Raw genomic sequence first — 22,337 nt, 5'->3', positions numbered from 1 at the left:
AAGAGCTCCTCTTTTCTTGTTTTTATTGATAGTACACATTTCAAAGCTAAAATGGAGCATAAACTTTTTGGAACAAGGAGCACGCTCTAGCCATGTCTCATGACAGTGGCATACTTCTATTGTTAAAGAAAAATGAAGAATGGAGTGAAAAAAAGGCTCAATATGAGCTATCCATGCCTTATATCGAGCTTCAACATCGAGCCAGACAGAGATCATATGGAAAGAAAAAGACATTCAAAAGATCATTAAACTGAAGTTTAATCAAGGAATATGCTTTAGCCTTGTCCCATGACACGGGTCTCCAGACAAACTTTGGGGCAAAACAGAACTAAAATGTAGTTTACAACCTCTAGCATGCCTCGACCGTGCCTTTTAGGCACAACCGTGTTATTTCTGTAGGTTTTCCAAAACACGGGACATCTATGCTTCCTAAGCATGACCATATTAGCCTCGAGTTCAAATTGCAGACCAAACTTCGAACGACCATAACTTTCGACTCGGTTTGAGCCATAGGTCGTATGACCTATCAAAATGTAGATAATTTCAAACTCTGCAAGTTTGTTTAGAGTGAAGCCCAAGAAAACTAGGTCTAAGGGCCGAAAATTGGAGGAGTCCTGTTGATTTAGGTGGTCCAATAGGTTTAGGAAGCTATAAAAAGGAGGAAGGGCCATCTTGTTGGTGCATCTTTACATGGATGTTGTTTAAATTGGTTTGCACCTCCTAATCATTTAGGCTTTCCTCTAATCGATTATCACGTCAGCCGACTATTCAACAACTTGCAGAATAACTCTTTTTTAAATCCCGAATCGATTGGTAAGTCATACCAATCAATTCGACAACTTCTAATCGATTGCCACCAATCAATTCAGAAACTTTATATTCGTGAGAGAAAGCAGCCTAATCAATTGCCCAATTAATTCTCAATTCTCTGTTCTCTCATGACAAATGCCCAAATAGATTAGCCCAATTGATTGGGAAAAGACTAAAATCTATTGCCTCAATCAATTCACCAAGTTCTCTCGCAAATCTCAAGCCCAACCTTCCTATTCACAAGAAACCCTACCCAATCGATTCCCCAATTGATTCCAGCCCTCACTATGTTTTCGCAAAACACTCTCAATTGATTAGGCACTGGAGAAGATCCCAATCGATTATACACTGGAGTAGATCTCAATCGATTAGACACTCTGCCTAATCTATTGACATTTGCTTAATCGATTGAGCTAATCTATTGCCCAACCCTAAATTATGAACTCGAGTTTAAGATTCCTTTGTTCAACATCCAGTCAACTTGACTTCCCATCACTATGTGTTCAGTCATCTTTTGACATATTTGAATTTTCTCTTACCCATCTTCTCGTTGGATTTCCGATTACAAACTACAGTTCTCCTTGATCTACTTGAGTTTTCTTCTTGCCTAACTTCCAGTTAAGATTAGTAACTTGGTAGACTCTTACCTTGCTTAACCTTAGTCAGGGCTTTTCCTTTCTTAACCGTAGTTAGTGCTTTTTTTTCTAGGGGGAAAAAAGTGTTTGAGAGTTTTTTATGTGAAGAAAAAGAAAGTGAGGAAACGGAAAACTTTCCCTTTATAATTAAAAGATTTTTCATCCAACAATGGAAGGAAATGAGAGGAAATTTTTACAGGAGGGAAAAAATTAATTTTTATACCAAATATACCCTTCAAATATTGATACAAAATAAATTTATCTCCAACATATCCTATAATTGTTAAGTCTTCATTAAATTAATTTATTTTTTATATTATTGGGAACTTTAAATTTATAGAAATTATTTAAACTTTCTTACAATAAAATATCTTACTATTTTATTAAAAATCTCTCCCCTTTACTAACTAACTTTGGTGAAGCCTAAAATGAATTTACGTTAATATCCTTTTTTCTATTCACACTAAAAATAATTCCAAGGTTTATTAGTAATTCTACAAGCGAAACAATCAGTGATCTAGAGTTCGAGACTCAGCTGCAGCATATTATTATGAATTTTTCTCATCATTAATTTTCTCTGGTTGTTTTATATATAAAAAAAATATAGTTCTCTTTAGTCCCACATCTTAGAATTGACAACACTATGATCAAAGAAGCTTCTATAAATATTTTAGGCCGACAATGTTAAAAAATATATTTTTCTTAGTTTTTTTACTAATATAAGTATAATATTAAATTAAATAAATTTTTTTCATAGGGAAGTCATAAGGGTGACACTTGAAAATCCAAATAATTCAGATTTTCAAAGACCCAAATAATTCAGATTTTCAAAAGTACTTTAACCTAATGACTCTACTTTAGTATTTTAATGCTAAAATGCTTTAATTAATATAATTTTATTATAAAAGGTCAATGTGATTTCAATATATTATATTACACACGCGAATATATTTTTAAGTTTTTTCTTTTCACTTCCCTCTAACACCTAAAAAAAATTCCCTTTTTATCTTTCCTCCACTCCCAGGTTAAAAAATATATCATATTTCTTCTCTTTCTTTCTCTCTCCTTCCTTTCTTTTCTTACTTTGCTTTTCCCTTCCAACTTTCAAACTACGCCTTAGGTAATGACAAAGACCTCTTTGGTTAGGACCGAAAACCTCAAGATCTGGAGATCTCTCAGATCTGACAGCCTAATCCCCAATCCCATAGGGTAGAATTGACTTGATATGACATGACTCAAGCTATGTCGAATATGACCCAACTGAAATGAGGTTGGATCAAGTCGTTGGTGGTCAAATATGAATGGTACCTCTCTAACTCTAAGAGTGCATTTAATTAAGAATTATCCTTAATAATCTTAATTATCCATTCAAAATTATCAATGAAAATTTTGTTTGATTTATGTAATCGATGATTCCTGAGTAATGTTTTATGTCCGACACGTCAACAAAAGAGACATGCTAAAAAGTATAAGTTGAGGGGGAGTTAGGAAAATTAAAGTTTAAAATTTTAATATTTTTCTAAAATGGGTTGCAATTTTATTTATTGCAAAACTTATGCTTAACATGTAAGTTTAATAATTTTTCTTTAAAATTACTTTTTGTGTCTATTTTTACCCTAATTTGAACTTGGATTGATGCACATCAAAAAGGGGGAGATTGTTGGACCCCGTGGTAGTTTTGATGTGATCAACCAAGTTGGTTAGGTCCTGCTTTGTGTTTGATCCCTGTGTCTGAGTGTGCAGGAGCTTAGGAGTACAGGAAGTCAAGCGGAAGACGCAGCTAGCGAGAAGGACGACACGGGAAGGGAGCCGACGGGCTCGATGCGTCCGAAGGACGAGAGAGCTGTGGAAGAGTACTCCGGTGGAGCGAGAAGAACGTGCGCGACGTTCGAGGTACGAGAAGCCGGACGGAAGCCTGCTCGTGGAGAAGGCCGGGAATTGGGTTCGGGTGAGCCCTATTCCGGTTGGCCGCAATCACCCAAAAGAACAGAGCGTCGAAAGTTAAAGAAAGCAAGCTGGAATTTGAGCTGCCAGCTTGGAGGCACCTCCATCAGGCTTGGAGGGGCCTCCAGCTTGAAGGCGCCTTCAGCCTTGTTTAAGGCACCTTCAACAGGTCAAACTGACCGTTTCGAGCTGCGGATAAAGTTTTATCCGCTCACCACATGGAGGCGCCTTGGACCCCTATTGGAGGCGCCTTGGACTTTCGAGATCAGATTTCCAGAGGCTATTTAAAGGCCACTGGAGCTAGGAATACATCACAACTCAAGCAATCAATACTGTAAGCAATTCCTAAGCAACTAGTGAGCTTCCAAAATTGTGTAAAAGGCTTCTCCGCCTTCAGAGAAGGAGATTTTTGTTAGTGCACTTTTCATCGCCCTGGATTAACAACCCCTTGGTTGTAACCAGGTTAAATTCTGTTCTTGTTTCTTTTTCTGTCTCCTTAATTTAGTTGCTATTATTTTATTGCTGATTTTATTTCTGAATTGAAATCCGAGGAGGGTATAGTTTATTTTTGATTTCAGCAATTCACCCCCCTCTTGTCTGCCTCCGCAGCACCTACACATGCAACCCGGAATCAGAAAACCTCAAAAAATTAAGATGACGTTTGGTTTACATTTTTCATGTTCTTTCTATTTTCATTTTTTGAGAAAATGAAAAATACATTTGGTTTATATTTTTCACGTTCATTTACAAGAAAAAGAGAGAGCATTTTCTAAGAAAACAAAAAATACAGAAAAATTATTTTCTAAAAAATGAGAAAATGTGATTTTCTGGAAAATTAAATGAAAAAACAAACAAATCAAATACACCTTATTTTTTCTGGATTTCGGGGTAATAAATTTTTTTTATTCAAATACATTTGGATAAGAGAAAAATGTGAAAAAAAAGTTTAAAGAAAAAAATGAAAAATAAAAAAAAACTAAAACAAGAAAAAAAAACGTAAACAATAAAAAAAAACGTAAACAATAAAAAAAATGTAAAAAATAATAATAAAATGTAAAAAAAATAAAAAAAAAACAAAAAAAAATAGGAAAATAGAAAAAAACGTAAAAATAAAAAAAAAATTTAAAATGTAAATTTTTTTTAAAAAACATAAAAATTAAAATTAGAAAAAATGTAAAAAAATACAAAAAATAAAAATAATGTTAAAATTAAAAAATTTTAAAAATGTATAAAAAATAAAAAGTAAAAAAATAAAATAAAAAAAATAAAAAATGATAACAAATTTTAAATTAAAAAAACTTTAAAAATAAAAATGTAAAAAAATAAAAATTAAAAATTAAAAAAACTTTAAAAATAAAAAATGGAAAAAAAACGTAAAAAATAAAAAAAACGTAAAAAATAAAAAACGTAAAAAAAAATTAAAAAGATGTAAAAAATAAAAATGGAAAAAAATATTAAAAAATAAAAAAGGTAAAAAATACATAAAAATAAAGAAAAACATTAAAAAGAAAAAGAAAAAAAATGTAGAGTTTAAATAATAATAATAATAATATTATGAATGATTTTATTAGGTAATATAATAAAATATTAAAATAGATTATTATTTATTAGAATATTTAAATAAATAAATTTTTATTGTATTATTTAGATTGAACTAATATATTTTATTCTTCATAATTTTAATTATATGATTATTAAATAATCATATAATTAAAATTATATATGATAATTTAAATCAAATGCACTCTAAATATATATCACTGTGATAAAAGGTGATTCGTTTGTCCCTAGTATCTCTACCAACCTATTCCTACGCTAACAAGGAGAAGGTAAATCACGGGGGCTACTAGCCCGGACAATGACTAGTGCATAGTGGAGGACAGGAACCTGACTACTAGTCGAGATTTAACCTCAGATCTCATTATGACAACACCCCATACATTAACCACTAGTCTATCTCGAGGGGACCTCTAAGTATAGTAAAAGGCGAATACGCTCGCCCCCAGCACCTCCACCAACTCGTCCCAGGGCCAACACGGAGGAGATAAATCACGGACGGCTACTAACCTTTGGAATAATGACTAACACATAAGGGATGTATTTACCTCGACTTTACTAAAATTTGAACCCTAAATCTTATTATGATAACATCTCATACACTAACTATTAGATCGATCCGAGAGGACCCTCTAAATATATATGACAACTAAATGAGTTAGCGTCGAGTACAACACCGCGTAATTATGTATATGTCAGATCAGCCATCCATTTTCCCAAATAAGACTCTCCAACGTGACGTGTCAAAAGCCCATCTCTTACCATATCCGCCTGGGAGTCAACTAGTTCGATTGTCACTTTTAACATCACATTTATTTTGGAGAAAAAACAATTACAAATTAATTCCTAAGCTTGATTTGCATTGACAATAATAATAAAAAGTCATTATAACGTACTAATTACTTGTTTATAATGCTCATGTACATAATTACCTTTTTTATATGTAAAAATACATATTAGTAACCATAATTTATATTTATATTTATGTATACAAATTCTCATTAAGATCTAAAAATATTATTTCCCTCAATTTCTCTCATTCACTTTTAAACTTTCTTCTTCGAGGCCAGGACTAGAATGGTGTGATTGACCTTCTCTTTGAGCAACTACTTGGAAATAAGATCACACAAATAGATCGTCAAGTATGACAGCCCCAAACTAAAGCACAATTAACGGTTCAACTCTTGTACGAATGTAATTAGCCATATTTTTTCCACTTCTGGTGTGCTTTATTCAACATCCAGTCAACTGTTGTAGGATCGAGATGCACTAAAGGGAGGATGAATAATACTAGTGGTTTTTTCACACTTTTCAAAACAATCGAGTAAAATGTAGCGGAAAGAAAGAAAAGAAAAACAACGCTAACAATACCAAGTTTTATTTGGTTCAGAGCTTATGATGACTCTTACTCTAAGGCTCGCGATCGTTGATCGTTTTCATTGGGTAATCACTATAATTTCAGAAAAACTTTATAAATTGCAGAATTACAAGTGAAGAACTTAATTGTAGTAATATAAAATTATACCGACAACGTGGAATAATGAAAGTAGAGCTTTCGGTCGTTGGAGTAGCGTTACGGCTTCATCAGATCATTTTTCGAGCAACGTGTAAGAGAAACATTGCGAAGATGAGTTGTGTTTAGCCCTTTGCTCGAACCAACCTTTTATGGGCTGTTGAAGACACCTTCAACCCCCTTGAAGGCGCCTCCAAATGGGACACTTATCCCCTCAGCGTCGGAGACAATAACTTCGGCTTTCTACGAAGTTTATCCCTTCGAAGGTGCCTTCAACCACTGTTCATCCGAGACTCTTTTGTGTTTTCCACTTCCTACAAGGCATATTAGTCCAAATACAAAATATACCCTACAAAACAAAGTTAGCATAACAAAATATGATTAATGAAATGTTTGACAATCTCTGGGCTGTCCGGTTTTGACTTTCAAATTTTCCGAAACCCCTAGGTGGAACTAACGCCTACTGTTCCCTCAACGGGGAACGCATCCTGGTCTACTCCTCTCACGATAAATTACCTTTTGCCAGACTAGTCCTCTAGACCATTTGAATTTTTGCTTAGCGTCCGAGATTTCAGGACTTTATGCTGAACGTCCGATCCATGACCCGTCCAATCTTCCACCTGCTGTCAACGACCCCAGGATTTTCATCTAGAGTTCTCGACTCTAGGATTTCACCCTACGTACTAGACTCGCCAAGACTTTGCCAGTCCCCCAGATTAGGACTTCGTTGCCTAATCGCAGTCAGTGCTTTCCCTTTCGTAACCGCAATTAGAGCTTTCCTTTGCTAACATGCGATCTCCCTTGATCAACTTGGTTTTTCCTTTATCTAACCTCAATTAAGACTAGTCATTTAGTAGATTTACATCCTGCCTAACTTCAGTTGGAGTTTTCCCTCACCTAATTACAGGTAGGACTTTCCATAGTCAATATGTGATCCTCTTTGACCTACTTGGATTTTCTGTTGCCTAACCTCTCTCTAGGACATTCCATTGCTTAACCTTCAGTTAGAATTTTCCGTTGTCTAACCTCCAGTTAGGACCTCCTTGAATAACTATTTGGCTATTCCTTGACCTACTTGACTTCTTATTCATATATTGTCAAACATCAAAACTTAAACTCAAGCCAACTCGAACTTAGTCAAACTGGTTAACCTTGATCTGAGGACGATTATACCAACAAATATATTCCCATGTTGAAACACTCGTTCTAACCATTCAACGTCAGTTCTGACGAACCATGGAAATAAATGAACAATTGCACAAGGAAAAAAACCTCCCATAGAATGATTCTACCACTCCAACTTCATGATACGATACTAGTGCATCACGATCAATTTCCCCTACCAACCTCTTCTTGAACCCTCCCAAGATTGGAAGAGACTGTCAAAATAATTCCCTGGTAAATCTTTTAAAAAGACTTATAACTCCACTGTGGAGGGGAGTTTTGCTGCCACACTAAGCACATGAGAGAGCACGAGTAATGTGTTTGCGCCAAAAGAGTAACCAAGGTCGGTAACAACCATTTGCTCAAGGTACAAATTAAACCTTGTATGTTTCTTCAACAGCTATAGCCTACAGGCTTTCATTTTTATGATTTATTTATTGATATTTTATTATGAATGATACTTGAGATGCATGCTCTATGCCATCAATCAGGCCCCTATTTTATCAGGACAAAGATCACAACCTTTGATTTAGACTGAGAGGATTGATGCGATTGATAAACTTCGAGATCTGATTGCCTAATCCCCATAGGATGGAATCCCCATAGCATAGAATAGACTTGATATGACATGATAGCCTAATCCCCAAGGGTAGAATAGACTTGATTGACATGACTCAAACTATCTCAAATATGGCCCGACTCAAATGGGATTAGATCGAGTCGTTGGTGGTTAGACATGATTGATATCTCTATCTCTGAATGTATGTCACGGCTAAATGAGTGGGCATCATGCACAACTCAAACTCCCCCCACGTAATTATGTATATCTCAGATCAGCCGTCCATTTTCCCAAATAACACTCTCCAACGTGGCCTTCACCACTCCTTCCTAGGCTGACATGTCAAAAGCCCATTTGTTACCATATCCACCTGGGAGCCAACTAGTTCGATTGTCACCTTTAATATCACATTTATTTTTGAAAAAAAAACAATTGAAAATTAATTCCTAAGCTTGATTTCCATTGACAATAATAAAAAAAGTCATTATAACTTACTAATTACTTGTTTATAATGCTCATGTACATAATTATCTTTTTTATATGTAAAAATACATACTAATAACCGCCATTTATATTTATATTTATGCATATAAATTCTCATTAGGATCTAATAATATTATTTCCCTTAATTTCGCTTGTTCACTTTTAAGCTTTCTTCTTCAAGGCGAAGACTAGAATGGTGTGATTGGCCTTCTCTTTGAGCAAGTGCTTTGAAACACGATGTGCGTATCGCTCAAATAGATCGTCAAGTATGGCAGTCCCAAACTGATGCACAATTAACGGTTCAACTACTGCACAAATGTAATTAGCCACATTTTTTCCACTTCTGGTGTGCTTTGATATAGTATAGAAATCATCTTTAGAGTCATCAAATGGGTCCCAACTAGATTCAAAGATCTCTGCTTGATCCAAATCAAATAATCCTTCGTTATGGATCATTGACTCCACCTCTTCAAAAGAAGCCCCATAAGTCGACAAATTGAAGGTGTCAACCTTTTCTTCCGGAACAATCCCCTAAATTCATAGACACACGCATGAAACAAACAATATCTATAAGTCGTTTAGCACAATCTAGCTACTTGAATCTTTTATATATGTTAATAAGTATATATCTACTACCTCTAGGACCATCGAGTTAAGAGCTTCTCCTAATAGTCCATAAAGATGAACAAAGTCACCATTCCCTGGGGTTCTCTTTCTTCGGCCGACAAACACCAACACCATCCTTCCGCCAACATTCAATTCCGTGTGACGTGACCTAAGAAATATTGAAAAATCTTTTTGAAATTGCTCTTGATATGCTTTCTCTACTTCGACCAGATTCGTCTCTGTCCAATAGATATTTCCTTTGTTAAGTGGAACACCCTGTTGGGTCTTTAGTCCTTCGGGAACCTAATCAATAATTTCATATACAATAAGTAATATTTTAAAAATTGAGAAATAAGAGCTACATGCACTGATTAAATACCTGGGACAGCCACATTAGACAAAAGGAAGAGTGAAACAAATGAACACTCGCATGAGGAAAAAGCCTCCCATAGAATGATCCTGCCACTCCAGCTACGTAATATGGTACTAGTAAATCTCCTTTATTCTCCCTCTCCAACCTCTTCTTGAATCCCTTCAAGGATAGGAAGAGACTATTAAAGTCATTCCCCAAGAGGTCATTTAAGAAGAATTGCAACTCCATCGTGGTAGGGAGTTTGGTTGCCACACTAAGAACATGAGAGAGCACGAGTAACGTGTTCGGGCCAGAAGAGCAACCAAGGTCGACAACAACCATTTGATCAGGGTGCAATGCCTTGTACGTTTCTTCTACTGCAATAGCTAACATAGACTTCGTTCGATGGATCGCCTTTTCCTGAGCAACAAATAATACATAACACTCTAAATCTATATACAAGGACATTAGAAGAAAATATACAAGGTCAAAGAGTTGTGTTGATCGATCAACTTGGAGTCTCGAATTGGTTGCGTAGCTAGTTTCTCCGGTGCCTCCGACCATGTGAAGAGCTTGTCACTACAAAAAAATAAACCTTTAGAAGCGGTTTTAAGACACCTATAGCGACGGTTCAAAACCGGTGCAAATGTTGGCGACGCTAAAGCCAATAGATGCGGTAAAACTGACCGGTGGTGCATGACTAAGAGCCGGTTCTGATGGGTACCTATAGAAGCGGTTAATGACCGATCCTGATGCATACCTATAGAAGCGGTTAATGACCGATCCTGATGGATACCTATAGAAGCGGTTAATAACCAATCCTGATGCATACCTATAGAAGCGGTTAATGACTGATCTTGATGGATACCTATAGAAGCGGTTAATGACCGATCCTTATGCATACCTATAGAAGTGGTTAATGACCGCCTCTATAGAATTTTTCAATCTAAAAAACTGCCCTTTATAAGCAGTTATAACCAGTTCTAGAGGTCTAATTATAGGAACGGTTAAAACCGCTGCTATTATTGAATTACCAATTTTACAACAAAAAAAAATCTATTTTCTATTGTACATGTAGATTTCCAAATCAAATGCTCAAATTAAATCAATTGACAATATTCATATTTCATTTGACAAACCTAATTTATTTCCATAATACATACATATAAATTTCATTACCAAATCAACGCATAGAATTTGTATTTCATTTCAAAATATTCATAACATATAACATTTAACTCCACACTACAACACAAACACAATATCTTCTTCAATCTCCAAAATATATACAACTTTCAATAACAAGTTTTCTCTACCAAAAAAAACATCAAAAGGCATATGCTCCAAACAACAAAAGGCATGCGCTCCAAACGACAAAAGACCTGTGCTTCAAGCGACAAAATCCATTTGCTCCAACCTTCAATAGCAACCTTCAATAGAACCACCAAATTATATTCTATCAACATAATTCAATACATAATGAAAAAAATATTTAACAAAAGCTTGTACCAAATTAAAACATCAAAAGCTATGAAATTGTCAACTAGACAAGAAATGAAGATAATGTGTTCATTATGCAAAACTACGTGTAAATGAGCCCAAATTTCAAGAAGGAGAGTGCTTGAAGGAACTGTTCATGATAGCAAACAAAATGCAAGGAAATTCTTTTAACACATTCCAAGATAACTCTAACTGAGGAACTGATGTCATTCAAAATGAACTGTCTAAATATGTAACCAATGAACAAGGAATCCAATTGATTATAGGATCCTTACAGAGTCCTGTAGAAACAATATGAAGAATAACAAGACAGTATTAGTATTTCAAGAACATTGCATTGTTGCATACCATTTGAGGGAACTTTCAGTAGACCTAGAAGAACGAGTTCTTCGAACTCTTTGTTTACATGTTTAGGGCCAGGTATCACATTAATTTTCACTGAGAGCTTAAGCTCTAATTAACACAGTTTTATATACTCCTATAGGAAGAATTGTGTACAAAGTAAAAGCTTGGCAACAGTACAGTATATACTATATAGCATGTCCATATTACATTGGATTTTATTTCATGAAAAAAAACTAAAATCAGAGAGAAACAATTCATTAACAGATATACTACTTCATCAAGTTTGTTAGCCTAATCAGAGTCATTGGCGGCCACGAACATGACAGATTGATTACTTCTTAGTCTTCAATCTTCATGTGCTGATTTATCTTGCAAATTATTTAGATAAATACATTCTAATTGAAGCCTCATAAATTTATTTGGTACTACAGTCATATGTTTTTTTTTCAATTTGGATAACAGTGTGTTGATATTCAACTTGGTATGGCAACAAGGCAACACTTGCTGTCAAACGGCGCAATTATGAATTAACTTATTATATAGTTTTCAATCAATAGGATTATTGAAATGTAAGATTAAGAGGAACAAGCATGCAAGAATAGTATAAAAAAAACTCATATGCCTTATTTTAAACATAGATTTTAAAAATAAAAAAGAAAGTCAAAAACACTCTAATAAGAACATTTGTAATTAAAAAATCAACCTCTCTAGTTATTATCTGATTCTGGTGATGGGGAGGATCTACACCTATCTTCTTCTGCAGTGGATGGAACTTGTTATTGTATAATATTTGCAAACATAGCTGCCATCTACAAAAATAAATAAATTTGATATTAATGTACTTAACTATACAAAATAATTGTTAGTGAGAAATGTTATTACTTGTGCGGGTAATAATTCGGGTCCACGAGAGCCCCCAACACTTCCCGACATCATACTTAACATTACTCGTGCAAAATTTTGGAACTGATCATTTTCTTGCATTTGTTTTTTCATTTGATCTATTTCTGTTTGTCGTTGTGCTTCTCGCAACTCTATATCTTTAATTTTCTCTTTCATTTCCTTAAATTTGTCTGTCAAATCTGAATTTGAGTGATAATCTTGCCAATACATTGAGCTGTGTTTACATTGCTTTGGGAACACTTGGCTAGGCAACGCACCAGCTCCTAAACCACGTACCCGACCAGAATGTTCAGGTCCAAAAACCTCACTATATAAAGAATATAATTAAAATCGAACCATATGTAACAACTTTTACAAAAATAAAATGAAATTATAAGTAAATTGTTACCGAAATGCCTCCTCATGGACTTCCAGTGGTTGTTTTCCTTCAAGTTTATCTTGGAGGAGCCGATCTACAACCTCTTTAAGTAAATTCTAACAAGAAATAATTTGTTACTATAAATAAAAAATATATAAAAGTTAACTTAAAAAGTAAAATTTTATTACCTCAATTCGTATTTGCCTCATCGTCAATAGCGGCACCTCCTTTCTTTCTACTTCTCCGACTCAATTGTTGTAATTCAATACGACTTGGTTTTCTACCATTCTCTTGAGACTAACAAGATAAGAAATCCACATATAACACAAAATATTAATAGAATAAATTATTCTATATATGCAACAACTTATATTGCTAATTTACACATTCCATCAAAATCTAACTAATATACATTACATTGCTTGTAATCAATATTTAGAATCTCATAAAACCTTGGAACTTCAAGGATAAGAGCATTAAAGTGTAAAACAATAAATGAACAGTGAGAAACTACTTATAAAGAAGAAAATAAAAAATTTGATTCTTACAAATTTATATTCCAATGACGGAATATTAGTGCGTCCCTGTGCATGAGTCCCTTTCTTTTTGTTTGCATTTTCTCTATTGATTTTTGAAGTTTTCTAGCATAAAAATTTATAATGAAATTATAATATTTATAAACTTATATCAAAAAATAATTCATACTAGTAGTACCTCAGTAGACTTCCAATAGTTACATAAAACTTCCCAAGTTTGAGGTGTCAATCCATAGGAATGGGTTGTTTTGCAACAAGCTCTTCTAGTGGAGTATTTGAATCATAAGATGTAGCTTTCACTTCAATCCTCCACCGTCTCCATGCGGCCCCCATCATTTGCATTATAACTCTTCTATGGTGATTGGGGATATAGAAACGTGCCTATAAACATAAAATGAAATATGTTCATGCTTTAAATTTAAAATTGAAGCTAAACTCTTGTAAACTCACGGTAACAAGTTTCCATGCATCATTCAAGCGATTTGTCGGCATTTTTCTCCAATCTAAAAAGTGTAGGGGCAACACAAGTCCATTCCGTGCAATAGTTCCAATAAAATTTGTAAGCGTTGGTTGTAAATCACCGTAAGGTTGTCCCCTTTCATTGAATTGAACAACGAGCATATGATCAGGATGTAATGCGTGAATATCTCTCAAAATAGTCTTGCCACGTTTTCTTTGCTGACTTTGGGATGAAGACATGACCTCATTTTCAACTGAAAAAAGTAATTTGCATTTAGTGTTGCAAAAATAATTTATTGTTCATATCCAAAAAAAAATTTCACCTTGCTCATTAGCCTCCTCATTTTGTATCTCCAATGGTGAATGGGATGTTGTGTATTGTGATTCATTTCCATCATCAACTCCTCTGTTACTTGATTCTTCTCTCCTTGATTGTCTTTGGCTATTTTGGATTAGCTTTCGCATTCTTTTGTTTGCCATTTTCGAAAGTTACCTACATAACACAATATATAAATATGAATGAACTTTGAAGTGTAAACTCTAAAACTGTCATAGAGTGTACAAGCATAATAATCACATTTTATCCATCACTTTATGCTAAAACAAGCAAATAAGAAAAAAAAATTTGTTAACGTGAATCTCTTCTTAACTAAAGCTGTCAATTAGTATATTTATCTAAAGATACATACGTACTTAACAAATGCATCTTCAAATAAATCCAAGGCAATGTATGATGTAATAGTGAAAATGATGATTTCATGAAATAAGAAATAGAGTTACCTGTATATAGCAATGATTTAATTGTTCTAACCAATCAAGCTTTACAACTACTTGATCATCAGAGAATACATGGCTGTTTCTTTTTAAAATAGCTGCAATGCTATAGCCTAGTGCCATTAACCCACCAAGAAGACGCACACCAACTTGAAAAGTAATTCTCAGTGAAATGATGAAAGGGTTGTCTGTGACCCATTCCTAAGCATTCACCCAGTTGAACAATAATTAAACTTTACAGATTTAATCAGAATTAATACATGTTTATAGGCAAGAAGATCCATGTTATAATAACAATTAGAGAGATAGGTGGACATTCTGTAGAGTGCTTATTGAATGGTAAAAGTGACTGTTATTTATGGATCAATTCTTTCAGCTAAGTAAGTCATGATAGAACCTCTACCAAACAATGCCTTGCTTAAATGGAATTACAAAACTCAAGAAAATAAAAAGTGAAGAACCAAAATTTTCCATAAATGAGCAAAAACAATATAACCAAAGCCGAAAAATGCAACAATCTACAAAAGATCAAGAATCTGAAATTTTAACATGATGCAAGAGGTTGAAAGTACACGCACAAGCATGGATTTTGCTACAAAGATTAATTAGTGACAAAAATAACTTAGTTATGATAAAATGTCACAAGTACCACTTGGAGCTTGTCAGGATTGCAATTGTAGATACTCTTAATAGCAGATTGGAATCGGAGGTTCTCCTAGTAACTGGAAGGAGGCGTAGGTCTGAGGTCAGAGGTCAGGGGTGGAGGTCAGAGGAAGGAATCGGCGACGATAGCTAGGTCAAATAGCTTGAAGGAGGAGAGCTGCGTACATGCGAGAGGACGGAGGTTCTCCTAGATGTGTAACTGGAAGGAGGCGGAGCTAGGTCGGAGGTCAGAGGAAGGAATCGGTGATGATAGCTAGGTCAAATAGCTTGAAGGAGGAGAAGGTTATGCTAGCTGCGTACCTGCGAGGGGACGGAGGTTCTCCTGGATGTGTAACTAGAAGGAGGCGGAGCTAGGTCAGAGGTCAGAGGTGGAGGTCGAAAGTGACGACTCAGAGCGCAGCGCGATGAAGCTTCCTCGCATTTGCTCGCAGAATCGGGAAATAGCGGCAAGGAAATATCGGGCGGAGCTAGGTCGGAGGTTAGAGGTAGAGGGCGGAAGCGACGACACAGAGCGCAGCGCGATGAAGCTTCCTCGCACTTGCTCGCAGAATCGGGAAATATCAGGCAGGTCAAAGAGTTGTGTTGATCGATCAACTTGGACTCTCGAATTGGCTGCGTAGCTAATTTCTCCAGTGCCTCCGACCATGTGAAGAGCTTGCTCTACCTTCGAACACATCTCTCCCTCCATGGTTATGGGATGGAATGATTTTGAGGGTTTAGGGGGCATGAAGAGGGTGGTTATATAAAAACTTTTAGGTTTGGCCTTAATGAATAAAGGGTAAGATTATAGTCGTGTTTATAGACGTCCTAACACTATAAACAAATAATTCTAATAAAATTATATAATCTAACAATACCATCTCCCCTCATATCTTAATTTGGATAAGAATGTTGATGAAATAATTCATGTAGGCCCATTCAAATTACACATTTTTGGACATGATAAGAGCAAGTGGGCTTTGTAATCTTGCCCCCACCTCATTGAGTTTCATCACATGATGTGTTCATCGAGACTTTATATATGCGTGGCAGTCGCTTGATCACGTATCTCACTTAGTAGTTGAAATCATCAATAGTATTATTGGTATGTAATGTATAAACAAGTTTCATAATGTGTAAAGGACAACAAATCAATGAGAAGCTAAGAGGCTATCACATTCTTTATACACGATCAAGTAGAGAATACACCAATGGCCATACGAATCTAGACAACATCAATCTTAAAGCATATCTCATGTTTTAAGATTTCATTTAGTTGTATAGCATGCGATTTCATTTAGTTGTAGTAAGTGCATTATGAAAAGAAATAACTCTAGTGTCGGTGCACTCATTTGATTATAATAATTTATTTTTTTATTTAGTTATAAAAAACTATTAATCAAAATTTAAATACTTTAATTTAATTATCCTAAATGCATTTGTTTTTTTAATAAATGGCAAGTGGCCCACGCGTTAAATGTAGCAACTAATCATTAGAATAGAAAGAAATCGAAGATGAGAAACATTCCTAGGAATTGGAAGAGAAAAGCAAAAGAATCCTTCAAAGAAAAAAAATACAGCCAGCAAGGTCACCTCATAAAGAGAAGTTTAATTATGAGGTAGTCTCTCCTGTTAGATTTCACCCGTTGAGCTCAAATTCTCAACTGTTCATGGCTCGAAGGGCTACTTCCGGAGGTGATCGCAGAGGCGGCCATGAATTCGAGTAGGAGGAGAGGGAATAAGCCGAAGGCGGTGACGAGCTGGTGACCAGAGGGCACTCCACGTTTGGGTACGTGGTGCAGGGGATCGGTGGATATCGGCCGTGGATTCTGATGAAGCCCGGCGTCGAGCGGCGTCCACGGAGCTGGGTTTTCATTCTACTGTGGGGTAGTCGTGGGTAGAAGAGAGGAAGAGGAAGCAAGGGGAGGAGGTGATGAGACTCGTCGGAAAGTGCGAGGACGTCGCCGGAGGCCTGAAGCTTGTGAGTTAGTTGGGCCGCTTAATTCCAAAAAGTTATTGTGCCAAAATGGAAAATAATTTTTATAAATAAAACACTTGCTTTAGCCATGCTTCAACAAGCTCTTCCATAAGACTTAAGTTGTATAAATAGGGTTTAAGAATGCATAGAAAATAATAATTAAATAGATTAATTTGAAACATTTAATTCAATTTAAAATTAAGTAGTATAGTTGGGTTTTCACCTTTAACATCATATATATTTTTTGAAAAAATAATTGAAAATTAATTCCTAAGATTGATTTCCATTGACAATAATAAAAAAAAATCATTATAACTTACTAATTTCTTGTTCAGAATGCTCATGTATATAATAATTATTATTTTATTTATATATATAGGAATACATACTAATAACCACCATTTATATTTATATTTATACATATAAACTCTCATTAGGATCTAAAAAATATTGTTTTCCTTAATTTCTCTGATTCACTTTTAAGCTTTCTTCTTCAAGGCGAGGACTAGAATGGTGTGATTGGCCTTCTCTTTGAGCAAGTGCTTTGAAACACGATCCGCATATCGCTCAAATAGATCGTCAAGTATGGCAGCCCCGAACTGATGCACAATTAACGGTTCAACTACTGCACGAATGTAATTCGCCATATTTTTTCCACTTTGGGTGTGGTTTGATATAGTATAGAGATCATCTTTGGAGTCATCAAATGGGTCCCAACTAGACTCAAAGATCTCCGCTCGATCCAAATCAAACAACCCTTCGTTACGGATCACCGACTCCACCTCTTCGAAAGAAGCACCATAACTCGGCAAATTGAAAGTATCAACCTTTTCTTCTGGAATAATTCCCTAAATTTATAGACGCATGAAAAAAAATGATATAAGTTTAACACAATCTACCTGACTCTTTTATACATGTCAATAAGTATGTATGTACGTACCTCTAGGACCATCGAGTTAAGAGCTTCTCCTAGCAGTCCATAAACATGGATTAAGTCACCATTCCCTGGGGTTCTGTTTCTTCGTCCGATAAATACCAAAACTATCCTCCCGCCAACATTCAATTCCGTGTGACGTGACCTAAGAAATATTGAAAAATCTTTTTGAAATTGCTCCTGATATGCCTTCTCTACTTCGACCAAACTTGTCTCTGTCCAATAGATATTTCCTTTGTTTAGTGGACCACCGTGTTCAATCTTTAGTCCTTCAGGAACCTAATCAATAATTTCATATACAATAAGTAATATTAAAAAAATTAAGAAATAAGAGCTACATGCACTAATTAAATACCTGGGAGAGCCACATTAGACAGAAGGAAGAGTGAAACAAATGAACACTCGCACGAGGAAAAAGCCTCCCATAGAATGATCCTGCCACTCCAGCTACGTAATACGGTACTAGTAAATCCCCTTTAATCTCCCTCTCCAACCTCTTCTTGAATCCCTCCAAGGATAGGAAGAGACTGTTAAAGTCATTCCCCGGGAGGTCATTTAAGAAGAATTGCAACTCCATTGTGGTAGGGAGTTTGGCTGCCACGCTAAGAACATGAGAGAGCACGAGTAATGTGTTTGGACCAGACGAGCAGCCGAGGTCGACAACAACCATTTGATCAGGGTGCAAAGCCTTGTACGTTTCTTCCACTGCAGTAGCTAACATAGACTTGGTTTGATGGATCGCCTTTTCCTGAGCAACAAATAATATATAAAAGTCTAAATCTATCTACAAGGACATTAGAAGAAGGAAATATACAAGGTTAGAGGGTTGTGTTGATCAACTTGTATTCTTGAATTGGTGGCGTAGCTAGTTTCTCCGGTGCCTCCGACCATGTGAAGAGCTTGCTCTACCTTCAAACTCATCTCTCCCTGATCTATGGCTGTGGGATGGGATGATTTTGAGGGTTTAGGGAGCATGAAGAGGGTGGTTATATAATTAAGGATTAAAGGCTTGGCCTTTTTTCTTTACACTATAGTTTCACATTGTGTAAAGGCAATAATAATGATGGAAAGCAACTTTGCACATTCTTTAAACATGATCGATTAAAGAGAACATCAATGGTTATTAGAATCTAGACAACAAGACAACGTCAATCTTAATCATTGTTTAATTATAACATATGCCATGTTTTTATTTATTTAGTCATTTCAGGACATTAAGATGGTTAAAATATGGGGTAACGAAATTCGGCACTTGGGACGGATTGACGTGTTAAGACAAGTGAATTACTTTTTTATTACCCCATGTTTTTATTTATTTAATTAACTGTAATGTAGGTGCAGTCATTTAATTATAATAATTGTTTTCATTTATCTAAAAAAATATTAATCATAATTTAAATACTTTTATTTAGTTAATATACTAAGTGCATTTGTTTTTTTAAATAAATGGCAAGTGTTCCACGTGTTAAATTTAGTATATATCTAATTTGTTTGTTTTTAAATGTGATAGGTCACCCAAGTGATTTAAATTTTAGATAGCGGCTCCATATAATTATAAAAAGAAATAAATTAAATAGTTTTATTTGAGTAAATTAAATGGGCGTATTTTATTATCATTTTCGTCAAAAATACTAAGTCTAAAAAATATTAAAATAATATTTATTTTTATCTTATTTTTCTTTTTAAAAATATTCTTTTTCTAACGTTATAGTAACTTTTAGGGGTGCAATACACTTGGGGAGGTTTGACTAAATTGATTAAGCTCAATTGAGATTTTAAAATTTGATCAATAACATCAAGGTTGATCGAATATTTGATAGTTGATTAATATATTTAATTATTTGAGTGAAAAGTCAAGTATATTAAAATTGATCGGATACTTGACAGTTGATCAATATATTAACTTAATTGAGAGAAAGGTCAAATATATTAAGATTGACTGAATACTCAACAAGATATAAAAAGTTCAAGTGGATCATGGTCGACCAGATATTTGGCAGTCAAAAGTCTAACATGGAGTTGATACGAGACAAAAAATCTAAGTGAGTCACGGTTGACCGAACACTTAGTGATCGAAAGTCCAATAGATAGTTGGTAAAAGAAAAGTCTAAGTGGGTCATGGTTGACTGGACGCTTACCGATTGAAAGTCCAATATAAAGTTGGCAGAGACAGAAAGTCCAAGTGAATTATAGTTGATCAGACACTTGATGATCGAAAGTCCAATAGATAGTTAGCAAAAGAAAAGTTCAAGTGGATCATGGTTGATTTGATACTTAGTGGTTAGAAGTCCAATATACAGTTGACATGAGGCGTGAAGTCTTGGTAGGTCAAGGTTGACCAAATGTCAGATAACAATGAAGTCTCGGCAGGTCAAGTCGATCGGATGCTAGGTAAATAGGAAGTCCCGATAGAGCAAACTTATAATGACCCTAACTTTTCACTAGGATATCAAAACAAGATGATTGTCAGTGCGAAATGTAGCTTGTTCAAAGATCTATTATATTTTTTACTCAATATCAATCGACTGATCATGGGTATCAGTCGACTGATGACTTAGAACCAAATAGAAGCAAATTTAATTTGATTGTTCGACTCAACTGATGACATTAATTGATTGATGATTAATTTCATTCGACCATTAGCTTCAGAAATTGAATAAAAGTGAGTCAAATTCGCTTGATTCGATGATAGTTCGCATTAGTCGATCGATACTGATCAAAATTGAACAAAGGGAGTCAGATTCAACGGATTAAATTAGTCGAATGATGATTTACAATAATCAACAAAATCAGACATATTTCAGAAAGTTTAGAAGTCATTCAATGGTTGAAGACCATATTAATCAACTAATGGGCAAGATAGTCTGCTGATAAACAGAAATCAATCTCTCGACCTAAAGGTTTGAAAAGAGGACGTTTTACGAGTTTTTTCACACTGGTTCTTGGAGATTCTAAGACGAGTGCTGGTATATTTCCGGATCAATAAGAGACATTCTCAAACAATTGTTAGAAATTATAAATGGAAAAATAATCAAAAAGGTTTAAATTCCTTTTGGATGATTAAAGGTGCATCTAATGAAGAGATAGTATGCCTCTTAGTAAAGGATGCGATCTACATCACTCATTTTGAAATGGATGGATGAGATCTAATTGAACCAATAGGTTCTTATACCCTTTCATATGTATAACTAAAGTCTCTCACATACTCATTCATTCATTCACTCACTTCCTTCCAAGCAAAGCAGGCATTGCATTCTTGCATTGGAGAGTTTAAGAAGCTTCCTCGGTTCGGAGGTCTTGCGATTTGCAGTGCTACTATCGTAAAATAAAAGTCGTTGTATTTTGGGAGACGATTGCCATATTCCATGAGCACCGTGTGCGGGGCAAATTCAAGAGATAGAGTCTAACTCTAGCCTTGACTTAGCCGAAAACGGTAGTATACCATCATTCTGCCTGCGCTCAGTTTGCATCAGCAATAAAGGACCCAACATTTTTAAGACGAATTTTCTTCGTGCAAACTGATGGCTGCAATCAACGACGTTCCAACCGCCGTTCCAACCGGAAAGAAGCCGAAAAAGTTCAACGGAGTCGACTTTAAAAGATGGCAGCAGAAGATGTTGTTCTACCTGACAACATTAAACCTTCTACGGTTTTTGCATGAAGACCCGCCAGCCGCTACGGAAGGTAATTCCGATAGTAAGGCTACATGCTATGCGTGGTCGCATGGAGATTTCCTGTGTCGTAACTACATTCTCAACGCATTGGACAACACGTTGTATAACGTGTATTGTTCAATAGAGACGGTAAAATCTCTATGGGAGTCACTTGAAAAGAAATACAAAACCGAAAGCTCCGGATTGAAGAAATTCATCGTCGGCCGATTTTTGGATTTCAAAATGCTGGATTCCAAGAGCATAACATCTCAAGTCCAAGACATGCAACTGATAATGCATGATTTGGATGTCGAAGGCATGAAGCTGAACGAGTCATTCAAAGTAGTCATGGTAATCGAGAAACTCCCTCTGTCGTGGAAGGATTTCAAAAATTACCTAAAGCACAAGCAAAAGGAGATGGGACTTGAAGACCTAATCCTGAGGCTACAAATAGGAAGATAATCGAAAGATGTCCGAATCCAGAGGAACGAAGTGGGCAGTCGATGAGATGCCCAACCTGGTTGAGCCAAAAGTCTCGGCAAAGCCGAGGTAAATACCTCCCTTATGTGCTAGTCACTATTCCAAAGGCTAGTAGCCGCTCGTGATTTACCTCCTTCGTGTTGGCCCTGGGA

At 35.3% G+C, this 22,337-nt stretch overlaps 3 protein-coding genes across 6 annotated transcripts; all 3 read right to left on the bottom strand.

The window, feature by feature from the left end:
• Positions 1–8,827: 8,827 nt before the first annotated feature.
• LOC122023315 lies at positions 8,828–15,924 on the bottom strand. The gene is made up of 12 exons (XM_042581370.1): positions 15,520–15,924; positions 14,505–14,699; positions 14,302–14,321; positions 14,048–14,190; positions 13,716–13,978; positions 13,521–13,646; positions 12,934–13,026; positions 12,760–12,845; positions 12,417–12,678; positions 9,651–10,043; positions 9,302–9,574; positions 8,828–9,196 (listed from the first exon to the last, which is right to left on the bottom strand). The coding sequence occupies exons 1-12, from the start codon at positions 15,886–15,888 to the stop codon at positions 8,828–8,830; spliced, it is 2,592 nt and encodes an 863-aa protein (XP_042437304.1). The 5' UTR covers positions 15,889–15,924.
• Positions 10,794–15,520, bottom strand: LOC122023798. 4 transcript variants are annotated; one of them, XR_006123237.1, is made up of 12 exons: positions 15,462–15,488; positions 15,327–15,360; positions 15,148–15,238; positions 14,048–14,217; positions 13,716–13,978; positions 13,444–13,646; positions 13,278–13,370; positions 12,918–13,026; positions 12,760–12,845; positions 12,351–12,678; positions 12,172–12,277; positions 10,794–11,053 (listed from the first exon to the last, which is right to left on the bottom strand). XR_006123237.1 is itself a non-coding variant. In XM_042582148.1 (10 exons), the coding sequence occupies exons 6-10, from the start codon at positions 12,936–12,938 to the stop codon at positions 10,919–10,921; spliced, it is 624 nt and encodes a 207-aa protein (XP_042438082.1). In that variant the 5' UTR covers positions 12,939–13,026; positions 13,278–13,370; positions 13,444–13,646; positions 13,716–13,978; positions 14,048–14,217; positions 15,148–15,520; the 3' UTR covers positions 10,794–10,918. The 4 variants fall into 4 exon arrangements, 3 of the variants coding, with proteins under 3 accessions (XP_042438082.1, XP_042438083.1, XP_042438084.1); XM_042582148.1 differs by having other exon boundaries at positions 12,172–12,225; positions 15,148–15,520; XM_042582149.1 differs by having other exon boundaries at positions 12,172–12,225; positions 13,847–13,978; positions 15,148–15,520.
• Positions 15,925–17,519: 1,595 nt separating the features above from the next.
• Positions 17,520–19,000, bottom strand: LOC122024825 (anthranilate O-methyltransferase 1-like). The gene is made up of 4 exons (XM_042583542.1): positions 18,893–19,000; positions 18,408–18,800; positions 18,059–18,331; positions 17,520–17,966 (listed from the first exon to the last, which is right to left on the bottom strand). Exons 1-4 carry the CDS (start codon positions 18,971–18,973, stop codon positions 17,598–17,600), a joined length of 1,116 nt encoding a protein of 371 aa, XP_042439476.1. The 5' UTR covers positions 18,974–19,000; the 3' UTR covers positions 17,520–17,597.
• Positions 19,001–22,337: the final 3,337 nt, after the last annotated feature.

This window comes from Zingiber officinale, chromosome 9B (assembly GCF_018446385.1).
Source record: "Zingiber officinale cultivar Zhangliang chromosome 9B, Zo_v1.1, whole genome shotgun sequence".
NCBI lineage: Eukaryota > Viridiplantae > Streptophyta > Magnoliopsida > Zingiberales > Zingiberaceae > Zingiber > Zingiber officinale.
Note: the sequence above shows the minus strand (reverse complement) of the source record. Positions and strands in the feature narration are given on the sequence as shown.

Bases quoted from the DNA above. Each gene is read 5' to 3' on its own strand.
- LOC122023798 (XM_042582148.1), bottom strand. From the start codon at position 12,938: ATGAGGCAAATACGAATTGAG. The intron at 12,846-12,917 runs GTAATAAAATTT...ATTTCTTGTTAG, and splicing joins TGAGGCAAATACGAATTGAG to AATTTACTTAAAGAGGTTGT. The intron at 11,054-12,171 runs GTTGATTTTTTA...GTTCTATTGAAG, and splicing joins ATCAGATAATAACTAGAGAG to GTTGCTATTGAAGGTTGGAG.
- LOC122023315 (XM_042581370.1), bottom strand. From the start codon at position 15,888: ATGCCCCCTAAACCCTCAAAATCATTCCATCCCATAACCATGGAGGGA. The intron at 13,979-14,047 runs GTGAAATTTTTT...TACTTTTTTCAG, and splicing joins TGAGGAGGCTAATGAGCAAG to TTGAAAATGAGGTCATGTCT. The intron at 12,679-12,759 runs GTAACAATTTAC...TTCTTTATATAG, and splicing joins GTCCATGAGGAGGCATTTCG to TGAGGTTTTTGGACCTGAAC.
- LOC122024825 (XM_042583542.1), bottom strand. From the start codon at position 18,973: ATGAGTTTGAAGGTAGAGCAAGCTCTTCACATGGTCGGAGGCACCGGA. The intron at 18,332-18,407 runs GTATTTAATTAG...ATTATTGATTAG, and splicing joins GTCTAATGTGGCTCTCCCAG to GTTCCTGAAGGACTAAAGAT. The intron at 17,967-18,058 runs GTACGTACATAC...CTATAAATTTAG, and splicing joins TTAACTCGATGGTCCTAGAG to GGAATTATTCCAGAAGAAAA.